The sequence below is a fragment of the Tachypleus tridentatus genome, chromosome 4 (assembly GCF_004210375.1).
Source record: "Tachypleus tridentatus isolate NWPU-2018 chromosome 4, ASM421037v1, whole genome shotgun sequence".
Classification (NCBI taxonomy): domain Eukaryota; kingdom Metazoa; phylum Arthropoda; class Merostomata; order Xiphosura; family Limulidae; genus Tachypleus; species Tachypleus tridentatus.
The window spans coordinates 11023337-11047924 of record NC_134828.1 but is presented as its reverse complement, the minus strand read 5'-3'; the positions used below and the strand labels follow the sequence as shown (position 1 = coordinate 11047924).

Here is a 24588-nt window from a genome sequence, read left to right as displayed (position 1 = left end):
TTTTCACACTTATGTACAAACACACATACTAACACTTACTTCCAAGAATGGAATTAATGAAGAGTTTTCACACTTATGTACAAACACACACTAACACTTACTTCCAAGAATGGAATTAATGAAGAGTTTTCACACTTATGTACAAACACACACTAACACTTACTTCCAAGAATGGAATTAATGAAGAGTTTTCACACTTATGTACAAACACACACTAACACTTACTTCCAAGAATGGAATTAATGAAGAGTTTTCACACTTACGTACAAACACACACTAACACTTACTTCCAAGAATGGAATTAATGAAGAGTTTTCACACTTACATACACACATACTAACACTTACTTCCAAGAATGGAATTAATGAAGAGTTTTCACACTTACGTACAAACACACACTAACACTTACTTCCAAGAATGAAATTAATGAAGTTTTCACACTTACGTACAAACACACACTAACACTTACTTCCAAGAATGGAATTAATGAAGAGTTTTCACACTTACATACACACATACTAACACTTACTTCCAAGAATGGAATTAATGAAGAGTTTTCACACTTACGTACAAACACACACTAACACTTACTTCCAAGAATGAAATTAATGAAGTTTTCATACTTATGTACAAACACACACTAACACTTACTTCCAAGAATGGAATTAATTAAGAGTTTTCACACTTACAAACACACACTAACACTTACTTCCAAGAATGGAATTAATGAAGAGTTTTCTAAGATCATATATAGTTCTCTTGAATCTTCTAACTGCTTGTTAGCTAACTCTGGGTCTGCACCACTTCCAAATGTTGAGCAGTAACTGCTGGCCTGGTCTGATGGCCAGATGCTGCTTGTTCCACTGGTCAGTGAGTCCCACGATTCATCAGTTTTACTCTCATTTAAGCCATTTTGCTGCCCATCATTATCAACTACAGAAGTTTTAACAATTTGGTTTGGACACGATTCAACCACTCCTTGAGAAAACAATGAGTTAAAGTGTTGTAGTTCTTTCACAATGTCCCACAAAACCTTCTGCACCTGCACAGAATATGCAAATAAGTAATCCAGAGCTTTCACTCAGGAATAAAATCAGTTAAGCATGTTAGAAGTCATAGTATGGAAACTATAAATCAATATTCACAAATAATGTGACATTGTTTAGTTTTACGTTTCACATTGATAAGACTGTTTTGAATTTTGTGCAAAGCTACACGAAGGCTATCCATGCTAGCCACCCCTAATTTAGCAGCATAAGACTATGGGGAAAGCAACTAGTCATTACCACCCACTGCCAACTGTTGGGCTATTCTTTTTTTACCAATGAATAGTGTAATTGATTGTAACATTATAACACTCACATAGCTGAAAAAGCGAATGTTTAATGTGACAGGGAATCGAACCCGTGACTCTTAAATTGTGAGTAGAGTTCCATAATCACCTGGTCACACTAATAAGTAAAACACATTTTAATTTTTATTATAAGAAAAAAAAGGCAACATTTATTAATTTTTTGTGAACCTGTTATAATATTCAGTAATTTAGTTTTTATGTACACATTTATTTGCATTCAGAACTAAAAGGAAAAACTCATGTGGTTAATTGTTCAAGATAAAGTAGTTGTAGACCTTTAAATTCTGATATTTGTGTTTTATATAATGTTCAAGTATTTAATAGTGTATTATATATAATAATATTACTCAAACACATTCAATTTCAACACAAACACTTTATATGGAGATACATTCAGGCTCATCCTTCTATTTTTATTCTATAACCCAACAATATATCCTTATGCCATCATAAAATAATTTCACAAGTAGGCCAACAAAAGCTTGTTACAGATAGTTTGAATACAGAAGTACGGTCAGGGTGTGGAAAATTCAAATATTTCTTTTTAGATACAGAAGTGAAGTGAGGTTACGGTAAATTTATATCTGTCTTTGAGTACATAACTAGACAAGAAGGAAATTAAAACACTTTCTTTAAACAGAAATGTTAACCTTAAGTTATTTAATGTTCTTAAATTTTTGATATGCATAGTACCTGACCACTATGGGATGTACAGTCTACGCTGTTTCTGTTTTACAGTTATTTAACCTTTTTACACAACACGTGAATGGAGGCCACAGATTGAGAACCACTGTAAAACAGAAATTTCAGACTAGTAAATGAGAATCTGAGTAGAAAAATTAAAATGAGTTAATTTCACTTTCCTACTATAAGAAATGTTGAACTCCTCACAAAAGATTATATAAACTATGTGATTTTAACTTTTTTTGAATAATTTAATGCATGGCTAGTTGGAAGTACATTCAGACTTAAATGTCCGAATCACCCAGTTTTGTAACAGGAAATCACATGTAATTGTTGGAGTTGATATTTTTAATTTTTATCTTTATGAACATCATTAGTTACTCATCTGGTATATATTATTTTGTATATTTTTATATGTTTCCAATTTTGTAGCATTTTGATTTTGAGTTGTATTCCAACATGTAAAAGTATTGCATTGGAACACAGTTTCTTCCTTCATTATACTGTTTATTTGCTGTTAATTCATAGCTACACAATCGGCTCTTTGTACCGTGCCCATCACAACTGTCAAATGCCATTTGTTAGCAATATAAACCTTTAGATTTACAGTTGTGCCACTGGGGGCTTTATACTGTAATTGCTATAAGTTCACATTTTTCTTACCTGAAAATGTATTTCTGATAGATACACACCTCTCACAGAAACAGCTATCTTCCCCATGCATCTGACTTTAGACTAAGATTTGCATGCAACAAGCTTTCAGGCAACTTTCACCTGAACTCACAAGATTTCTCATGCGTTGCACCACCATGTAATGACATTATGCAGAAGAAGTCCTCCACCAATAAGAGAGTAACATAACCTCCCTTCACTCTATGATGAGACAAGGAATAATAAAGTGCCCCAGGAAGTGGGGAGATATGAGTATCTGTGAAAAATACACTTTCAGGCAGTACATACCTCTTCACACAGGAAACTATAATCCCACACTGATATGGTAGAGGAGCTGGTGCAAAAGTTACCAAGACAAGTTTCATTCGGAAAGTATTCTAAGGAAACTTGAGTAATGTGACACCTAATGACAAGGGCTTCATAAGGGTACACTTGTAGGAGACCACATCTTATGACAAGGGCTTTGTAAGGGTACACTTGTAGGAGACGATACCTCATCCCTTCCAGGGTACACTCTCAGCTAGATTGGAATGGAAGAAGAGGGACATAAGTCCTAAGTATCATTGGTATAGGTGGAAAAGAATATGGCTATCTAAATACTTGCACACAAGAGGTCAGTGAGACAATATTGTAAAGTGGTTGGGACATTTTCAGACAATACAGAGCACTCATCTCAACTCTATCACCAGACTCTAATCAGTGAGAACTCTCCATGGTACACCATCTCAGTGGCTAGGAACTGGTAATTGGTAAGGGTCCTTTTTCCACTTGAAGAAGGGAGGATTTGCAGTGGGGAGATTTGCAAAATGCTCAGATCTCTATCAGTCCTTCAGCTGGAAAGGTCTTTGACTGGAGACAATGCAACAGGTAACTGCATAAGCAGGCAGAGCACCCACATAGTGCTGGTTTTCTCCAAGATAGTCCATGGGGAGATGGTATGAGTACTTTCTGTCATCCTGGCTCAATGCAGAATTCTGTGAAACTAGTGTACCCTGGGAAGAACCACCAATCACTTGTGAGCAAATGCTATAAGTAAAAGGGAAGGTACTCACCCATCTAAAGATGGTTGGTAGATTGCAGAACAGCAAACAGAGGCAGGCAGGGAACCCCAAGAGACTAGATAACCACTGGAATAAAGAGTGTGCAATAAAATTAAGTGAAGGAGTCCACATTTCAGCTTGTATGATCTTGTCTATAGGCAGATGAAAATGAGGGGCAAGAAAATGAAAGAGGTAATGAGATGAAATACGGACCATATGTAAGTAATAACTTTAAAAGAGTAGGAGGTCAAACAAAGAATATAGTGGACCATTTAATAAAAAAGAGGGATATTTGTCCCTAGAAAAGTATCCCAGAGAATATAAAGTGAAAGAAAGAAACTCAGTAAGTGAAATGTATGAGCTAAGTAACAATGGACAGGGTAGAAAAATCTGTACAGGTCTTAACAAGCATAGAAAAGTGTATTAAAAAGATGGAAGAGAAGAGCTTAAAACTGAGGAAGTAGGGACTAGTCAGGAGAACTAATAATATGGAAAGAGTACTGGACAAGTTGTTATCATAAAGATGTGAACAACACTGACCAAATGTGGGGAGAAAGAGGGTTATGTTTGAATAAAAGGTAGTAGAAGCTGCAGATTGCCAGTTTCTTAAATGAGCATCAGTAGAAGGATACAGGAAAACACTGAGGTCCTGGTTAGGTACAGGAATAGGGCAAAAGTTTATAGCAAGCAAATAAGGCAAACAAGACCTCCCCCCACCAAATATGTGAAGACAGATAAAAACCTGTAAAACAGCCTGGAAAAGGGGGTTGAAATGATATGTCTGATGGTAAAACAATTAGAGTGAAAGTGGTAACTGATGAACCAACATCGAAAGCTTTGATCTCCACAAAGATAGTAGGACTAGATGATATGATTCTTGGAAAAAGAAAGGATTACCAGATGGGAAAGTCAGGTTCAAGAGCAATGGACCACACTAAACCAAATGTAAAGGTAAAAGGAGATTTTAGTCATTGAAACAATAACATGTTGAATTGACAGATGAAGAGGGTTAGGATGTCAGGTGGTACAGAAGAGAGAACCAAAGATAAACCAACAAGACAGTACCACCAAGAAAAAACAACAAAGAGGCCATGACCAAAGCTGAAGGTGAGTCAGTATTATAACAAGTAAAAGATCAAACCTGATGGAAGGCAATGACAGCCATAGCCATTTGATTGAGAATACATTATCAGAAGAGAGTAAGCACAAAAATGAGAGGATTGGCTAGATAAAGATGAAGTCCTCAAGAGAGCTCCCCCAGTAAAAATTGGGAAAAAGAGACAGTCTATAAGCAAAACACAGTCCAGCTAAGAAAAACAGTCCACAAACCAGTTCATCGTACCTAGTGCATGGCAAAGAATTAATCCAACTCACTGAAAACTGGCCAAAGAAGAAAGGTCCAGAGTTTGAAAGCAAGTGGTTTTAGATCAAATTACATAATGGTAGTGGTTAACTGAGGAAAAAAAGCAAGGAGATGTTGGAATGAAACCTAACAAAATGATATATTAGAGTGGTAATAACAGTATTATGACCAACAGTCTAACTAAAGTTCGAGTTCATGGATTTGGAGAAAGGACTTCTCCTGAGATCATGCAGTGAATGGAAAACAGACCTAACAAGAGGTGGGAAAGCATCTGTGAAGATTTGTAGATCCAACTTAGGTGTAGGTAATGAAACACAAATATTACAATGGAAGAGGTGACAAAAAAACTATTTAGGTTGAAGAATTCCAGGCAGTGTCCATCTGATCATTCAAGGGTCAATTGGATAGGTGCATATGACTGTGACCTAAAGGGATAAATAGAATAAGTAGGACAGGCACAAATCACAATAACAGCAAGGTCCATTTCTCACAGGGGTAGAAGGCAGATTCCAGAAAGAAGTCAAACACAAGATAGGAGAGTATCCCTACCCAACATTCTCCAGTAATACGAACCCAAGTGAGCTGAAAAGGTATAAGGCGAACAGTAACAGTGAAGGGAACAAGAAACATCTACAAAATGTACTGAGACCTGGTGAAGTGCCTCAGGTTTAAGGTGTGGAGAGAAAAAATAAAGAAGAGTGGTAAAAAGGAACAGAGAAGGAAGTATCAGGTACTGGATGGTAAATCTGATGCAAAAAGCCCCTCACTTTACCCCAGGCAATTCCAAATGTGAGAATCTCAAAAGGGTGTGGAGAATGATGAAAATTGAAGGAATAAGAATCAGAGAGACAGGAAGTTGTAGAAATAGAAGTGGTCCAGGAATGCTAAATGATACAAGTTCAGGTTAGGATCAAGAAATATGGAACAACCAGAAGAATATAGCATAGTAGAAATAAAAAGAATAGTGCACACCAGATAAAACAAGGTTGAAGATTGCAAGAAAGTTCACAAAGCCTAACCTAAGCAGCTGCAGAAACAATCACATTTGTCCTCCTCATTCACCTTACAAAGGAGGAGAAGGAATGCCTGAAGAAGGGATAGGAGCTGAAAAACCTGGCAGCATAAGGAAACTAAAACAACTGCCATGTCATCCAAAGGAAATGTACCTATATAAGCCATTGCTATTATACAATCTGTGTGAGGAATTACTCACTCACAGAAGCAGAAGACAGTACATGAACCACTGTTCATAGTTTAAAGACAAAACAAAGAAATTAAGATCTCTCAACATCACAAGTCTTGTTAAATTTACAAAGGAAAAAAAAAACATGTCTGATGTTCAGTGCTGAGGAATAGAATAATGATCACAAATGCAAAATCATAGAGGAAGCTAGTGCACAGGAAGATTATGTCACACTCCTATTGGTGGAGAACTTTTGCAGTATAATAAAGTTATGTTGTAACAAAAATCACAGGAAATGTCATAAGTTTAGGTTGGAGTTGCTTAAAGGCAAAAGGCATGCAACTCTCTAAGGCAAGATGCATGGAGAAGATAGATTTATTGAAAACTGTAGTTCATGTCAACTACTGAAACATGTAGAACATTCTTATTAACATTAACAAATAGTCAATGTGCACACAGAATTGTTTGTGTCATGATGTTTATTAAAGTATATTTTATGGAACATAAAAACCCTGAGTATGTTAACTGACCTGGATATCTTTTTCCTTCTGAGCAGCTACATATCTGTTTGGACTCCAATCTTTCTGGCAGTTCCACAGTGTTGAATATCCTATACCTTTGTTCCAAAACTGTTTCTTTTTCAAAGATCTCTGTGAAAAGAAATTCCAGATAAATACAGACAGTTTTAAAAAGTTCTACTTTTGAATTTTATTAAACACAATGCATGACAAAATTGTCAAATCATTTCTATTTTGCAACAACACTTATAAACCTTACCATATTTTCAAATATAATAAAGAGCATATTACAATATACTTATGTAGCAATCTATCTAAGGTTTGTCACTGAGCAACACAGTCCACTGTTCAACATTTGTGATAGGTCAAGGCTCAAAGGTCATGTGATTGCATTTGATGAGTTGCATTCAAAATTGTATTGAACTACTACTTAATAAATTTATGTCAATAAATTTGGAATCAAATTGTAGATTTTAATTCAAACTTTTAATATTATATATGAGTTAATTTCTTAAAAGTAAATATTAAAAGAACATGTTTAAATATAGATTTTAGTGAGTCACAAGGTATGTTGAATGTAGCAACGTTTAAAATTAGATGTTTATGACGTCAAAATAACAAGTTTATAGTTTCGTACAAATTAGGAACTAAAATTACTAATATTGACAAGTTAGAATATAAAATATGAATCTGATATTTTTTTATTTTGTTGAGATATGTATTGAATCAAACATAATGACCCCGTTCAACTCTTTCCATTTCTTGAAACCATCCCTTATATGCTCTTACTACAGTATATGATGTGAGTAACCAATCAACAACTTGTACACCTTCAGAGTGGTTTTCTAAACCATCTTAATCTTCAAAAAAGCTACCATGTTCTTTTGATCAAAGTTTTCAAGGAGGTAGGTTGTGTCTTCAGTCTGCTTGAAGTTTCACATTTTTAAAAATCTAAATAAATCTTAGTTACTTAGCTTTATAATTTATTGTGGAATTTTATGGTATCAGTATAGTTATTTATGTTTTTCAGTAATTCAACTTGTGTACAAAAAAAACCTAAAAATTTGGTTTCACATCCTTCATGTGTGAAATTTTAAAAGGCTTAGCAACCTATGTCCTGCAACAACCGAGTACAAAGGTCACGGTGAGAAGAGATAATTGTTTGCTTTACTCTTTATTTATTGTTCTATATTTTAAAAATAATAAGTTTAATAATTTATTTCTAAATAGTAGTAATCTATATACATATATATATAATGTATAGTGATTGAAATGTGACTGTATATTACAAAATACTAGTCCGTTAAAACAGTCAATACAATGAACACTAAAGGTCTGTTTTATATTACTGGATAGGTGACTTAAGTGCATGTGCACCGTGTCAAAGCACATTATGTAATGTTCAGTAGGCACGACTGGGAGGTCAATATAATAAAAATTAATAAATATATATGTTCATATATAGTTTTATGAAACTTAAGATACTTAAAACTAAATATCTGTATTATTGTGTTATAACATGTAGCAATTCTAGCATGAAAAAAGTATAATATTTATTTTCTAATTTTATTATTATGGTTACAAGGTTGGTCAAATGACAGACTTTGCAGTTGGAGTATAGAAAATAACATAAAATATAAAGTCTTACTGAAAACAAATATTTACAATGTATTCAGTAGGTTTTAGAGATTTCTGGGATGAAGAACAGTTTTTAATCATAACATGAAACCACGTTGTACTCAGACTAGTAACAAAACTGACACTATTCGGACAAACAAAACTTCAGTCAAAAATATATATCATTAAAGAATTTGACTTTTTTTATACAAAATGCATGTAATCTTTACTAAAAGTGTACCACATTATATGAAGATACACATGCTGTATCAAAAGTTATAATACACATACTTAACATGTATAAATGTGTAGATGAACTAGCGTATACCAAGCCCATTGTAAAAGGGTTAAAGAACAGGGAAATGATAAGATATTACAGAAAAGTTGCAGTAACTTGTTTTTGTTGTTTTTTATACAAACTGATTTTACCTTTTTATATGCTAAGAATTAAATTAGCAGTTTGAATTGGAGTGTCCAGAACAATTAATAAATATAACATCAGTGGAAAAAAATCTATGTATTCTTAATAAACAAACTGTTTGTTTAATTTCACACATGAAGCTACTTTAGGGCTATCTGACCTTAAATACAAAATGATAGCTGGAAATGTGTTTCTGTCTTTCAAAGTGTATAGTGTATGTTAGATGTATTTATACATTTTGATAATATAGTTAGAAACAAAATAACCTCTCATAATGCATCCAGAACCAAGAAGCTTAGAAAGATTATTTTATTTTAGTTGTAAGTGTAAACCATGAATCATGGAACCTCAGATCTACAGTTGCCCTAATAATCAATTAAGTTATGAACATCTCCAGAAAAACTGCTGTTTAAATATGTTTTATGCAAGATAAACAATTTACCATCTCCAGAAAAACTGCTGTTTAAATATGTTTTTAAAAAATTAACAATTTACCATCTCCAATAAAACTGCTGTTTAAATATGTTTTAAAAAAATTAACAATTTACCATCTCCAGAAAAACTGCTGTTTAAATATGTTTGATACAAGATAAACAATTTACCAGGCTGTCTTTTGTATTAAACTCCAGGAAAGACAGTGTTTTTTCTTTTTCTGAAAACTGCTGAAGAAATAAACGAGGAGATATTTCACTAACCTAGAATGTCAAAAAAATTTCACTTTTATATATTAGGTTTAGTTAATTAACTTACTTATTTTTCTTATTCTATAAAAAAATCCACTATAACAATTAATATATTTAAAACTTTACCTCTAAAACAAAAGTCCAATACCCACTAGTGCAAGTTCTACGTAACAGCTAGCAATACTCACCTGTCTTATGTTTACATCAGCAGTTATGATATTCATGGTTTTTACATTTAAATGTACACATTCACAATCTTGTTACAAAATGTTATAAAAAAATTAACTGAAATCAAAGTGTTCTAGCTTTTTATTTATAGGAAAATAACATTCACTTTGACAAGAATTAATACTTAACCGACAACTGATGAGAACAAACAAAAATGCACATGTTAACAGAAAATAACAATAAAAAGTATGTGAAATGGTATATGTGTACTCTCTGATGTAACTACAGAAAGTGAAAACATTGGGAGGATGCAGCCTATACTGTTTGGACCTGTTACGTAGCACAAGAACTGCGTTAGATTTCTGGTTCTTGAAACTGTTTGAGAAACTGAACTAATAGTGTTGAGGTAGAATAGCATTCTCTCTGTCTTTTCTTTTTGTAATTAATGGTGAAAATGGTAAGAATAGGTGACACAAATGTATATTTTGACATGGAATAATTACTCTGACATCAAACACATAATACCACGTTGAATGGCAACCTTTTAAAAGGTCGTGACATGCGCGTTTAAACTGCCACCTATTCACCATGCGGTTAACCATTTCCAAACAGGGGAGGGTCTCTGGTACCCCTTGGTGTTCTGCTTTTCAATGGAAATACTCAACCAAATCACAAGACATCTTCTTTGTTGAATTAAAACAATTTCTATAATTGGATGTAGTTTTTCTTTAATTTTTCATAGTATGAACTTTCCAAAATTTTGTTATGAGACACTATTTTAAACAAACTTAGTTTCCCAAAAATTGCTTAATCTCGAAATCTTAAGTTCAAGGAAGATCTAATTTAGTCTATATTTTGATCAATGTGTGTTACTGTGTTACACTTGTTTAGGAGAATTCAACTCTTCATTAGTAACTCTGAACACAAGTTAACCACAGAGAGATAACCTGGACCTATATCACAGTGAAAAGTATCAAACATACAGTTGCTGTAAATATACTTCATATAAAACAGAATTATAATTTTCTTTATTTAAAAGTTAATGCTTAGTTGAGCACTTTACACCTGACAGACACTCACAAGTGACACAAGGGTTAACACATACTCTTTTATTTTCGTAATTAAAGTCTAATATTCTGTCATTATGGCTACATGGAGCACGTGACAAGAGGCTAGAAGCATGAATGTAGATATGTTCTGCCAGATTTAAGGTACTACATTTGCCTAAGAAATATTCCAAAAGTTTCTATAAAAATTACATTAATTTATCTATATATTTCAATACAAATTAACAATCTGACAACAACAAAAAACAACTGCACTTTCTTCAGGAGCAACTATTTTTGAAATAAAATAAGTAAATAGTGAAATTTCAAATTAATTTTATGTCAACAGCAATAGCTGACCTTAACATTAGAAATATTATGCTAAAAAGCATAGAAATACCCCAAAAATGAGTACAATAACATACAGAAAACTTAACATATTGATTTAAAATGATTTACTAGTCATAAAACCTTAGTAAGAATGCATTATCACATTGTTTTGAAAACCTGTTTCAGATACTATCAGAGGGATAGTGTATGAATCACATTAAGTCTGTTAACTTAAAATAAACCTACCACGGCCAGCCGACTTAAAAGATCTTCCAAAAGTAAAACAAGTGGCAACACCTGGAGGTTGTTTCTCCAGTCATCAAAATCAATCCTGTAAGATTGAAACAGAGATGTGTACAGAAAACAACAAATCTCAAGAGCTCTTTCCAGATAAATCAATCAAAATTTCAAGTCTCAGTTTATATGTATTTAACACAACATACAGTAATGCTTCAACTGTGATATATATAAATACATATAAACAATTCACAACATCAAGCCTTAGTATACAGGTACCTAACACTACCTAGTGTAATCCTTGAACTGTATACTAAATACAGAGATAAACAATTCAAGACACTGAGTCTCAGACTACAGATATTAAACTCTACCTAGTTAATACTTCAACAGGTGCTAAAGAAATACACATATAAACAATATAAGACACCAAGCCTAAGCTTACAGGTGTTTAACTCTATCCACTATAATACCTGACCAATAGATAAAATACAATCTATACAATTGAAGACATCACACCTTAGTCTGTACAGGTGTTTAACTCTATCCACTATAATACCTGACCAATAGATAAAATACAATCTATACAATTCAAGACATCACACCTTAGTCTGTACAGGTGTTTAACTCTATCCACAATAATACCTGACCAATAGATAAAATACAATCTATACAATTCAAGACATCACACCTTAGTCTGTACAGGTGTTTAACTCTATCCACTATAATACCTGACCAATAGATAAAATACAATCCATACAATTCAAGACATCACACCTTAGTCTGTACAGGTGTTTAACTCTATCCACTATAATACCTGACCAATAGATAAAATACAATCTATACAATTCAAGAGATCACACCTTAGTCTGTACAGGTGTTTAACTCTATCCACTACAATACCTGACCAATAGATAAAATACAATCTATACAATTCAAGACATCACACCTTAGTCTGTACAGGTGTTTAACTCTATCCACTACAATACCTGACCTATAAATAAAATACAATCTATACAATTCAAGACATCACACCTTAGTCTGTACAGGTGTTTAACTCTATCCACTACAATACCTGACCTATAGATAAAATACAATCTATACAATTCAAGACATCACACCTTATCCTGTACAGGTGTTTAACTCTATCCACTATAATACCTGACCAACAGATAAAATACAATCTATACAATTCAAGACATCACACCTTATCCTGTACAGGTGTTTAACTCTATCCACTACAATACCTGACCAATAGATAAAATACAATCTATACAATTCAAGACATCACACCTTAGTCTGTACAGGTGTTTAACTCTATCCACTATAATACCTGACCAATAGATAAAATACAATCTATACAATTCAAGACATCACACCTTAGTCTGTACAGGTGTTTAACTCTATCCACTATAATACCTGACCAATAGATAAAATACAATCTATACAATTCAAGACATCACACCTTATCCTGTACAGGTGTTTAACTCTATCCACTATAATACCTGACCAATAGATAAAATACAATCTATACAATTCAAGACATCACACCTTAGTCTGTACAGGTGTTTAACTCTATCCACTATAATACCTGACCTATAGATAAAATACAATCTATACAATTCAAGACATCACACCTTAGTCTGTACAGGTGTTTAACTCTATCCACTACAATACCTGACCAATAGATAAAATACAATCTATACAATTCAAGAGATCACACCTTATCCTGTACAGGTGTTTAACTCTATCCACTATAATACCTGACCAATAGATAAAATACAATCTATACAATTCAAGACATCACACCTTAGTCTGTACAGGTGTTTAACTCTATCCACTATAATACCTGACCAATAGATAAAATACAATCTATACAATTCAAGACATCACACCTTAGTCTGTACAGGTGTTTAACTCTATCCACTATAATACCTGACCTATAGATAAAATACAATCTATACAATTCAAGAGATCACACCTTATCCTGTACAGGTGTTTAACTCTATCCACTATAATACCTGACCTATAGATAAAATACAATCTATACAATTCAAGAGATCACACCTTATCCTGTACAGGTGTTTAACTCTATCCACTATAATACCTGACCAATAGATAAAATACAATCTATACAATTCAAGACATCACACCTTAGTCTGTACAGGTGTTTAACTCTATCCACTATAATACCTGACCTATAGATAAAATACAATCTATACAATTCAAGAGATCACACCTTATCCTGTACAGGTGTTTAACTCTATCCACTATAATACCTGACCAATAGATAAAATACAATCTATACAATTCAAGACATCACACCTTAGTCTGTACAGGTGTTTAACTCTATCCACTATAATACCTGACCTATAGATAAAATACAATCTATACAATTCAAGACATCACACCTTATCCTGTACAGGTGTTTAACTCTATCCACTATAATACCTGACCAATAGATAAAATACAATCTATACAATTCAAGACATCACACCTTATCCTGTACAGGTGTTTAACTCTATCCACTATAATACCTGACCTATAGATAAAATACAATCTATACAATTCAAGAGATCACACCTTATCCTGTACAGGTGTTTAACTCTATCCACTATAATACCTGACCAATAGATAAAATACAATCTATACAATTCAAGACATCACACCTTAGTCTGTACAGGTGTTTAACTCTATCCACTATAATACCTGACCAATAGATAAAATACAATCTATATAATTCAAGACATCACACCTTAGTCTGTACAGGTGTTTAACTCTATCCACTACAATACCTGACCAATAGATAAAATACAATCTATATAATTCAAGACATCACACCTTATCCTGTACAGGTGTTTAACTCTATCCACTATAATACCTGACCAATAGATAAAATACAATCTATACAATTCAAGACATCACACCTTAGTCTGTACAGGTGTTTAATTCTACCCCTAGTGACAAGCGAACCTGGCAGCAAATTATTCCAACACTTATTATCACTGTAATAAGCACAGACATTGTGAAAAGATGTAATTAGTTATGTATGAACTTGGGTTATGGAAAAACAGATATTCACAAACATTTAATTAGACTGTTGATAAACTGTGTTTTTAAGCCTACTAACAAAAATGTTTTATTATTATTTGTTAAAGGCATGTAAAAGTTACTGTGATGTCACAGAAACATACTGTAAATAGCATGTAATACAGTTATTCTGAGTTCACATACACATATTCTCTAAGCTCTGTAATACAATCAGTTGTAATCAAATTGTGTGTAGAGAAAGTGCAAGTTACACATATATATTTCTATAAATCTACACATAACATAACACAAAAACATTTAAAACTCTATACATATTCTAGACAGTACACACTTGCTCAATTCTAGATATTATACAAATAACATTTTAAACTATAAATGTCACACACAAATATTCCATAAACACAAACACATCTTAAATTACAGATGGCACACATATCGATGAACTCTAATCTCTAGAATATTGATGGATTAGCAATTATATGACAGTCAAATTGTCAGCTTTAGAAAAATTCTTCATAAATTATGACAATTTAACAAAAATATAAGATGAACATTAGTCATAGATTTTGAACTTTTTAAAGATTAGGAACACTGACAAATCAACAAATACATAAAAGGTGTATTGATAGAATGTTCAGCAACAGCTAACAGCACTTTGTGTGAAAGATAACTTTGTTTGAAATTATTTCAACAATGTTTTGAACATTCCTTCTTATAAGTGTGGCCTACAAGTTTGTTTAAGGCAACATATAAAACAGGGACATTTTAATTACTAACCTATTTTATAAACATCTTAACAAAATCAATGTTTGCATTGGCTTCTTTTGGGGGTGGGTGGGGGAATCCAAATTTACCTACAAGTATCTCAATTCTGAAATATGAAGAAAACCTTTATTAGCAGAGGTTGCTAAGTATCTCTGACATTTATGAGTTAGAAAAATTGTTTATTATCTGCTCTATTCAATGGGTTTTAACCTTTATGTGTAGATAGTTTTGAAGCTATGCTTTAAAAATAGTTGTTGAAACTACATGTTATGACATTATAAAATGGTGGGAATGAATAATTGTAATAATAAAACTAGTAAAAGAAACTCACAATGAGAAACAACTCATGGCTTACCACATTTTCAGGGTTAGCTAGTTTCACAGAAAATTTAAACATGTGTTTTGGGATGGCCTAGAAAATTATAAAAAAACCTGCAAGTTTTGTTGTTGTTTTTTTTTACAGATAAGACTCCTCAAAGCTGTACAGAAACGTAAGTTTTGAACATTTTAAAAAAATGTTCTGTGTGAATTAGACTAAATATATGTTATAAAATGACAAAATATCCATTGTAAAACATTTTGAGTTATAAATCGTTAAATTAACAATTAAATTATTAATCTCGCTTACACTTTTAAATTTTATTTGGGTGTGCACTTGATTCTGATAAATGCTCACTGGCCATTATAGGGTTAACCACATCCTAAAAATGACCTATGTGTACACACATTAAAAGCAGTTTCTTAACAACAACAAAAATTCTTTGATATTAGGTTCCCTTTTTGATGCCATAGTAACCTGTGTCTGGAATTTGTCAAGTCCTGCTCATCAGGTTCATACAAAAACTTGTAGTAAACAAACAATGTCAACACTTAAGTTCACCACTTTCCAATAGGAACAGTAACTAAATTATTTGCTACAGTGAAAAATTAATATTTAATACTCACATAAGAATAACAAAACAAACTTGATTAAGGATAAAAAGTATGTATTAACATATGTGAAAACTATGGTACTCTTAGAAAAATTTTTCTGGAGATTTTTTCAAACCTTATTTGATTTTAATGGTCTTAACGGGTAACTTTGCAGTGTGCAAGATAAGTAAAGATATGAAAGCATGGGTGCTTTATCTAATTTACACATCTGTGTGGTACCTGACATAGCTCTCTAGGTAGCCTTTTACATTCATCAGAACTGATTTCATTGTGCGAACAGGGTTCCAGTAAGATAACTGAAACAGCTTACACAGACTGATGTTAACTAGCTTCTCGTGATTGTTTCCCTGGAAAAAAAGTCACATCATGAAGAGAAGTGTACTTACCAGCTACACAAGTATCTGATTAACAAGTTTGAAAAACTGTGAAATGTGTACTTAATAACAACAACCTATGAAAAACAATTATTTAACAACAACAAACCAAAGAGTACATTTATTTAAAAACTATAACAACTGGTGAAAAATATCCACTAAAGAACTATGGCAACCCATGAGAAAGATCCTATCATCAAATGAAACAAATCAAAATGAACATAGCTTCATTAAAGTTAAATAAACCATAAAATATATCTACTTAACAGCTTCAGTAATCCGTGAAGAACATCTACTTAACATAATTAATAAATCATGAAAAACATTCACTTAATAACTATGAAAAACCATTAACTCTTACCATACAATGTGACTGACCTTGTAACCAAAAAGTAACCACCAGTTTCTATACTATAATTTTTAATGTTTTCTGTAACTTTACCAATTTTGGCAAGCTTTCAATAAAAATGAAGTCCTTTCTACACAAACAAACCAAACTTTTAATTAAGTATCTTTGCCAAACATTTATCCATGAATATATGGAGTCAGTGTGTTGACTGCTCTGAGTACAAGGTGATTTTTTATATTAAGATTCAACATACTTTAAAAATTCTCAAATTTCATTTTTATATTCTCTAAAAACCTCCTAAATAAATTTCAAACACTTGTCAGTAAAACTTTGTATTTTTTCTATTATTTTTTCTACCTTAACTCTAAAACAAGGTTGGTCAATTTCATCGACCTTGCAGCTTCTAAAAGAAAAATTAAAATAAATCCAAAGCTATAATTTTCTTATACTGAAAATGTGTTTCTGATAGGTACCTGCCCATCTCATAAGATTAACTATTCTTGTTCAGTGCTGCTCTCTATATGCAAACTTTTTTTATGCATGCCACAAGCCTTTCACTCCTCTCTATTGGAACTACAATATTCCAATGTCTCACATGAAAATTATCATAGAAGCATGACACACGTGACTCTCTCTACACTCCTCTATTGAACTATCATTTAAAAGTTTGGCAGCAGATGTCAGCATCACAGAAATGTGGGGAAGAAAAGTAGGATGTGTGAGCAGAGAGAAGCTCCTATCAGAAATACATTTTCAGAATGGAAAAATTATAACTTCTAACATGGTACTTACCTCCTCTCACAAGATTAGCTAGAATCCTACACTCATAAGGAGGAGTGGCCTGTGCAAGGGAATGACGTAAGTATCCTCCCTGAAAACATCAGAAGGATACTCCTGGAAATGAGGGATTCAGATTTGAATATCAGAAGAGAAGAACTGCACCACTTCTGAGCCAGGTATACTCTTTACACGGTTGTGAAATATGTAAAATATAAGGGCAGAAGACGAGAGGAGTACATCCAAGTGGTAGGAAAGTGATCTTAACAATAAAAATATACTGTAAGTCAACCCCACAATGAAAAAGATGGGTAAACAAAGGATGCACCCACATGTGTAGAGTGGATATGGCATGGTACACCTTACTTAATAAGTCATCTACATACAAAACCTGCTCACATGATATTGACATCCGTATGAGGGTAGAATGAGGATCAATCGTATTCACCTCAAACCTAAGAACCAGGAGACTGAGAACCACTCAAATTCCTGAGTATAACACAAGGATTAGTTCTGAACTATCCATCTGGGAGCTAAACATCTGGTATTGAAAAGATGTCTATTCCACGTAGTTAACTCCCTGAACTGTGAAACAGGCCAGGACCATTTAAATGGCAATAACATCTATGTAAGCAAAGAGAATGTTGGATAGCCAAGGACAGAACCAGAACAATTCTACATATCACTGCTGTTTCCCACAACACAGACGTATGAAACCAAAGGAGATAGACAGAAAACCTGAAACACGTGTGAAGATTCATGTTGATCAGTTCACTCTAAATCCAAAACCTGCCCATTGGATGCATGCATCACATTCACATGAGGGTAGGATGAGGGATCTCAATCAAACTGCACTTTAACTCCACTGTTATTTGTTATTGCAAACAAGAGGATGTCTTATCATCTATACCCTCAGAACACCATTACCCTACTCAGTAACTAAATGACTATTGTGTAAAAGTCATTCAGCAGCATGTCTCCACAGTCAACCATCCCAGAAGCTTGGAATTGGAAAGTTGCAAGGACACCCACGCTCCACTCAGAGAAAGTAGAGTAATAATATGGTGGAGAGGCCAGAGGAACATCATCACCTGAGACAGTGCAACGGGTGACCATAAAACCTTATTTCGAAAAGCAGACCTTACTGAGTTATTTGGTCCAGGTATAGCAGAGGGAATGCTTAGAGAGAAAGTCACAACTCTCATACAAGGGGATATTCAGGATTTTAAAAATAAAGCCATATAAAATTAAGAACTTAAAACACATACAATATTAAAAATAAATTTATTAACTAAGTCTTGATGTCATGTTTATTGATATACATTGAAAATAAAGCAGTTTAATTAAATTTTAAATGCAACTTTATAAAGGTTGGGACATGCATACTTTAACCTATCCATTGCAAGAGGGTTAAGGATTTCTACTAAGCATAAAGAACATCTATTAAACAACCCTAAAAATCACTAAGGATATCTATTTAATAACTATCAAAAACTGTAACGAGCATCCACAGCCAGAAAACAATTCTTTTAAATAACATTAACTTTATTCACCATTAAGAAACAAGAACAACGATGAACTTACCTGAAGGCTTGGTTTGATTACTTTGACCAACGGAGGATAAAATGGGTATAGATTCATGGAAAAATCCTGAAAACGAAATATTGTGGATGTTGTAGTTTTTTGATAAACACAACACTTCTAAGTTTATGAACCAATTTAGAAATCTTTAAAGATTAGAGCATTCATGTTCACATACATGAAAATGCTTGAACTTCACACCTAAACTTGAAAGATTACAGGTGACAAAACATAACCTTGTCAACAAAATTAATGTTCTTTTGTCATCCTCACAAAGAACTAAAAGGTACTCACCATCTGTAGCTGAATATAATCATACCCAAACTTTGTCTTCAATTGGTGAAGGTCTTTCCCAATATTGCTGAAAATTAAGTGGCAATAATTATATATGTAAAGTAGTTTAAGCAAAAACTAGTAAAACAATAGAAATAATAATTAATATGCCTTTAAAAAAATAACGCACCTGTTTGCACTGAAGTTTGACAGATTAACGGACCAATGGTAGATGTCGTCCTCCATAGGTTCAGCTGTTATTCCTGACTAATACAAAAAATAAAAATTAATAAATTTTTCAGTTCAAAAATTTTAAAAAATCTCTAAGATATTAAAAACAAAAATACACTATTTCTATATTATTTGATGAATTACTTCCAGAGAGAATTAAGTTGCTTACATACCAGTTTTTCAATTCAAAATAACAGAGAGAAAAAAGAATATATTATTTGCTTTTGTCTGAGAAGGCAAACTGCTTATTCTGTTCTGAATTTATAATTTACTAAGGCTCTACAAAAACTTAATGTTTTCTACATTTACATATAACAGATTATTTCTCTCCTTCAACATCTTACTTGTGAGCTTCTGTATATATGAAACATTTCTATATTTGAATTCCTAAAAAAGATTGACACTAATCTGAAATCTACAAACATGACAAGAACATTTTCTTAAATTGAAAATGTATTTCCAGTAATACTTACTTCCTTCCCCTCAACTTCTAAGGTTTCCTTCCTTTGCCCATCTAATCATTGGTCTGATTTTTAATTACTTGTTAATCATTGGTCTGATTTTTAATTACTTGTTAATCATTGGTCTGATTTTTAATTACTTGTTAATCATGACATTCTCCACCTACATCAATGCACTATTATCAATTACACAATACGCATTCTCTAACGTTCAAAAACTGGGATTTGGACCAAGTGCCCCCTTGATGGGAAACGTAAGATACCACTGTGGAATTATCAGAATGAAGCATTATAATTTTACCCCTCAATAAGTACAGACATTGAGACATCACTCTTTGAACAGCAAGAAATTCTAAAACACTGATGTGTAAGGTCTCATCATCTGTCCATTGGCTCTGTAATTCCTGACCACTGAGTTATGCACTACATCCCTGAATCTATCATCTGTGAAGAGATGGATATCTCGATGAGGTGGCAGCAGAGAAACATGGTATTGTTCTAATCTAACTACCACTCAAGACTGAAGATGTTGGTCCTGAATAAGGAAACTGGGGAATCTGGTGGATTGCTATTCATGATCAATTGGTTGCATAAAGATTACTGTATGAATTTCAGGTGCACTCATCTCAAAAAAATGAGGAATTTGAGTGATGCCCACATCTTCAAAAGAGAAAGGACCATCCACATAATGGGAAAAGAAGACATGAGTAAGTCAGACTGCCTGTTCCATAGCTTGCAGCCAGATGGAAGTTGGCTGAGCTCGACTAATACACTTGTTGAAAAAGACACCCAGATGGAGGATATAGTGTTAGGGTGAGAACAGATTTTTCAGCTCTGATAATACACCCTGCCTTGATTGCTTCTGAAAGTAAAATCTGGGTGCAACATTCAGCTAACTGGCGAGGCAATGCCAATAGTAACCAGTCATCCATGTGATGGTGTATGTGCACAGCCTAAAGAATGAAGGTGACAGTAAAAACCTCACAATTTGGCAGAACACATGTGACACCAATGCTAGTCTGAAGGGTAGAACCCTGAACTGCAGCACTTAACTCTTGTGCACCAAATGCAATGGGCAGTGGGATGACTCCACTATGATAATGTGTAGACACGCATCAAAAACCTGAAACTTGGTCATTTACAATCCTGGTAACAAATGTCAATGCAGAATGAGTAAAAGCAGACGATAAATAAAGTGAATATAAGTTCTCTCTGGAATATCCAGTATTGTTCACAACTGTAGTCTCAAAACGACTGGAGAAAAAATCAACTGAAAGTGACCCCCCTGACTGGTGAGCAATGCCACATATCAGAAGTGGTGTAGGTGAGACCTGAGTTGCTTCCTTGCCAGAAACAGTAATCTGGGAATTACTGCCTTATAACAGCTTGCCAAACTAAAAGAGGAAATTTTTGTTGAGAAAAAATATTGGTATCATCTGAGGTACTGAGATACAGTACCAGAATAGAGGGTACACTGACACAGGTGTCACAATACAGACATCACCCAGGAGAATTAAGTGAAGAATAAAAGATTAAGTAAGCAATAAAAAATCAAACCAATTATAAGATGAACAAAAGAAAAGGAAACTCTAGCAGTTGAGTGAAGACTGCAGTGTGGGGGGAGGTATGGATGTTTTGGACAAACCTTCCTTATTTTGATTGTACTTTGTACCCTTTTAAAGTGAAATGATAAATTTAATCAAATAAATAGTTTAAGCCTTTTTCTCAACTTCTAGTCATTTAATTGAAAGTTTATTTTGAGCTAAACATAAAGAAAAGGTTATGATAAATAAGATATTAAGAATAAATCATGTAACCTTTGCCATTGGAAGCCATTGTCATTGACCACAGATTCTGAAGTTTACTTTGAATAAATACTCTATTGCTACATATCTGTCCTTCAATTGTGACTATCATTATGATGATGAAATCTATTTTAATACAAAAATACACAAGCTGTTTTACCAATAAATAACAGATCATCCACTCATCCAGTAAGTGTTCTATCTGACATATAAAAGGTGAAAGAGAATTGAAAATAATGAGATAATTAATCTGGTAAGTAAATCTAGTAAAACAAAAGGAAACAAATTAAAACAAAAACAAACACTTATTCAGGCTTAAACTAATTGTGAAGCTCTAAGTCTAATTACTCAGTACCTGTGGGTCTTCCATAATGGCCACAAGTTCATTGACCAACACTGATCCTGAAGGAGTGAAGCTTGGAACATGCAACAAATCTTCTTTGGTCTGTTTTGTCCAGATGAACAATGATGTCCTAAAAAAAAAAAAAACATATCTACAGTATACTGTAAATATGATTTATTGCCTTCAAGGAAGAACAAAGTGCTTTCTCAGGTTGTTGCCAATTTCAAGTAAATAGCTCTGTTATAATGGGTTTATTTGTTTACCATTGAGCATAAAGCTACACAAAAGACTTATCTGTGCTTTCTTAGGTTGTTGCAAATTCCATCTAAACAAGATATGCTACTAATGGATTTCTCTGTTTATTATAAAGCACAATGCTACTACATGATAGACTATCTGTGTTGTGCCTACCTAATGGGGAAAAAAAATTAATTTTCCATCACTAAAGGAAAAATAAAATTAAAGAACTCATTCCATTTTAACGTAAAACAACAATTCTTTAGCAACCAATATTTGAAAAACAGCATAAAACAATTTACATATTTAGTTATAGAGCTAGAACAAGTAGGTCTAGATAGGTTTCTCAGAAGATCACAAACAAGATATATAGAAAGACAAAATAAACCCTAAAAGCAGAACAAGAGGTCTTCTGGCAGTAAGGTCAGAGTAATACATTACCATCCAAAAAAAGTACAGAAATACAAGTCATGAAAACCTAACTCTGTAAAAAAAACATCTGTAATACCTCTAATTAAAAAAAAAATGTTTCATATATTTAATGGTAACTACATCAGAAAAACCTTTGATATAATTACATTCTGTTTAACAACTAATACAAGAATGGATAAAGTTGACTTGTTTGTTGATAACAAAATATTTACACGTTCACTGTAAAAAACATTGTAACTAGGTCTTTTGTTAAGGACGTTGATTTTCAAAACAGCATGTCAAACTGAAGACAACTTTATTTAAGCAAGATTCAGATAAGTAAACATTTTGAGACTTTTTAAAACTGAGAATCTAGTTGCTCTTTAAACCTTTTAACTTAGTGGATTCTCACACAGCTGTTTTGTCAGTAGTGGATTCTCACATAGCTGTTTTGTCACTAGAGGATTCTCACGTAGCTGTTTTGTCAGTAGTGGATTCTCACGTAGCTGTTTTGTCAGTAGTGGATTATTACACAGCTGTTTTGTCAGTAGTGGATTCTCACACAGTTGTTTTGTCACTAGTGGATTCTCACACAGTTGTTTTGTCACTAGTGGATTCTCACACAGTTGTTTTGTCACTAGTGGATTCTCACACAGTTGTTTTGTCACTAGTGGATTCTCACATAGTTGTTTTGTCATTAGTGGATTCTCACACAGCTGTTTTGTCATTAGTGGATTCTCACACAGTTGTTTTGTCATTAGTGGATTCTCACACAGTTGTTTTGTCATTAGTGGATTCTCACATAGCTGTTTTGTCATTAGTGGATTCTCACATAGCTGTTTTGTCAGTAGTGGATTCTCACACAGCTGTTTTGTCAGTAGTGGATTCTCACATAGCTGTTTTGTCATTAGTGGATTCTTACATAGCTGTTTTGTCATTAGTGGATTCTTACATAGCTGCTTTGTCACACAAAAAGTGTCAGTTTTGTACCACTTTGAGTAAACTCTAAATCTTGTATTCATTTTATTTTTTCTGTAGTTGTTACAAAGTGTTAATGCATTAAAAGGAAAGTTACCCACCTTCACTGTAAAACTATTAGTATGAGTGTATTAAAACATGTTAATGTGAATTGCACTGTACATGAAAAACCAAGACCAAAGTACAGTTTTAAAAAGTGAAAATTCATTTTGAGACATGCTAAGCTGGTCGTGCATTTTTCAATGGTTAAACAAATTGATTTAACAACTATAGATATTAACTCTGAGACATACCTAGCGAGATATGTCTTTTTCCATGGTTACGATCAGTCTTCTTTTTTTCTTCTAAGAGCTGTGCTTCCTTCATTTGCCACAGTTTCTGACATGACAAGTTACAATTACTCCACAAAAAGCACATCAAACATCACAGAACTAATTAAAATATTTCCATACCATCACATGTAAGTTACAGATACTCTAACCAATAATCTTTGAAAATGCAAGAATCCACTGTGACCTCACACTCAAAAGAGTAAAATAAGTAAACAGTAATTACACAAATTAGAAATTATAAAAAGAAACAAATCTGCATAAACTCTGTATTAGTTTAAATCAAACAGTAATTTTATGTTTAAAATGAATCTTTAAAACACAGGCTAAGTCTGAAAACTCTAGTGAGCATAATATTTTAGACAAGATCCCAC

At 33.1% G+C, this 24588-nt stretch overlaps 1 protein-coding gene across 4 annotated transcripts in view; it reads right to left on the bottom strand.

The window, feature by feature from the left end:
* LOC143248564 (dual E2 ubiquitin-conjugating enzyme/E3 ubiquitin-protein ligase BIRC6-like) overlaps window positions 1–24588 on the bottom strand; it is a 67401-nt gene that overhangs the window by 42643 nt on the left and 170 nt on the right. Inside the window, exons 2-11 of one of the 4 annotated variants that reach the window (XM_076497005.1) lie at window positions 24179–24263; window positions 22272–22389; window positions 19610–19686; window positions 19441–19507; window positions 19150–19215; window positions 16285–16412; window positions 11326–11410; window positions 9455–9547; window positions 6827–6946; window positions 710–1042 (exon numbers count right to left, since the gene is read on the bottom strand). In XM_076497005.1, coding sequence (XP_076353120.1) covers window positions 710–1042; window positions 6827–6946; window positions 9455–9547; window positions 11326–11410; window positions 16285–16412; window positions 19150–19215; window positions 19441–19507; window positions 19610–19686; window positions 22272–22286 — 984 coding nt within the window. In that variant the 5' untranslated portion in view covers window positions 22287–22389; window positions 24179–24263. Of the gene's footprint in view, window positions 1–709; window positions 1043–6826; window positions 6947–9454; window positions 9548–11325; window positions 11411–16284; window positions 16413–19149; window positions 19216–19440; window positions 19508–19609; window positions 19687–22271; window positions 22390–24178; window positions 24264–24588 lie in introns of those variants that run through there. The other 3 variants (XM_076497006.1, XM_076497008.1, XM_076497007.1) reach the window with 3 other exon arrangements.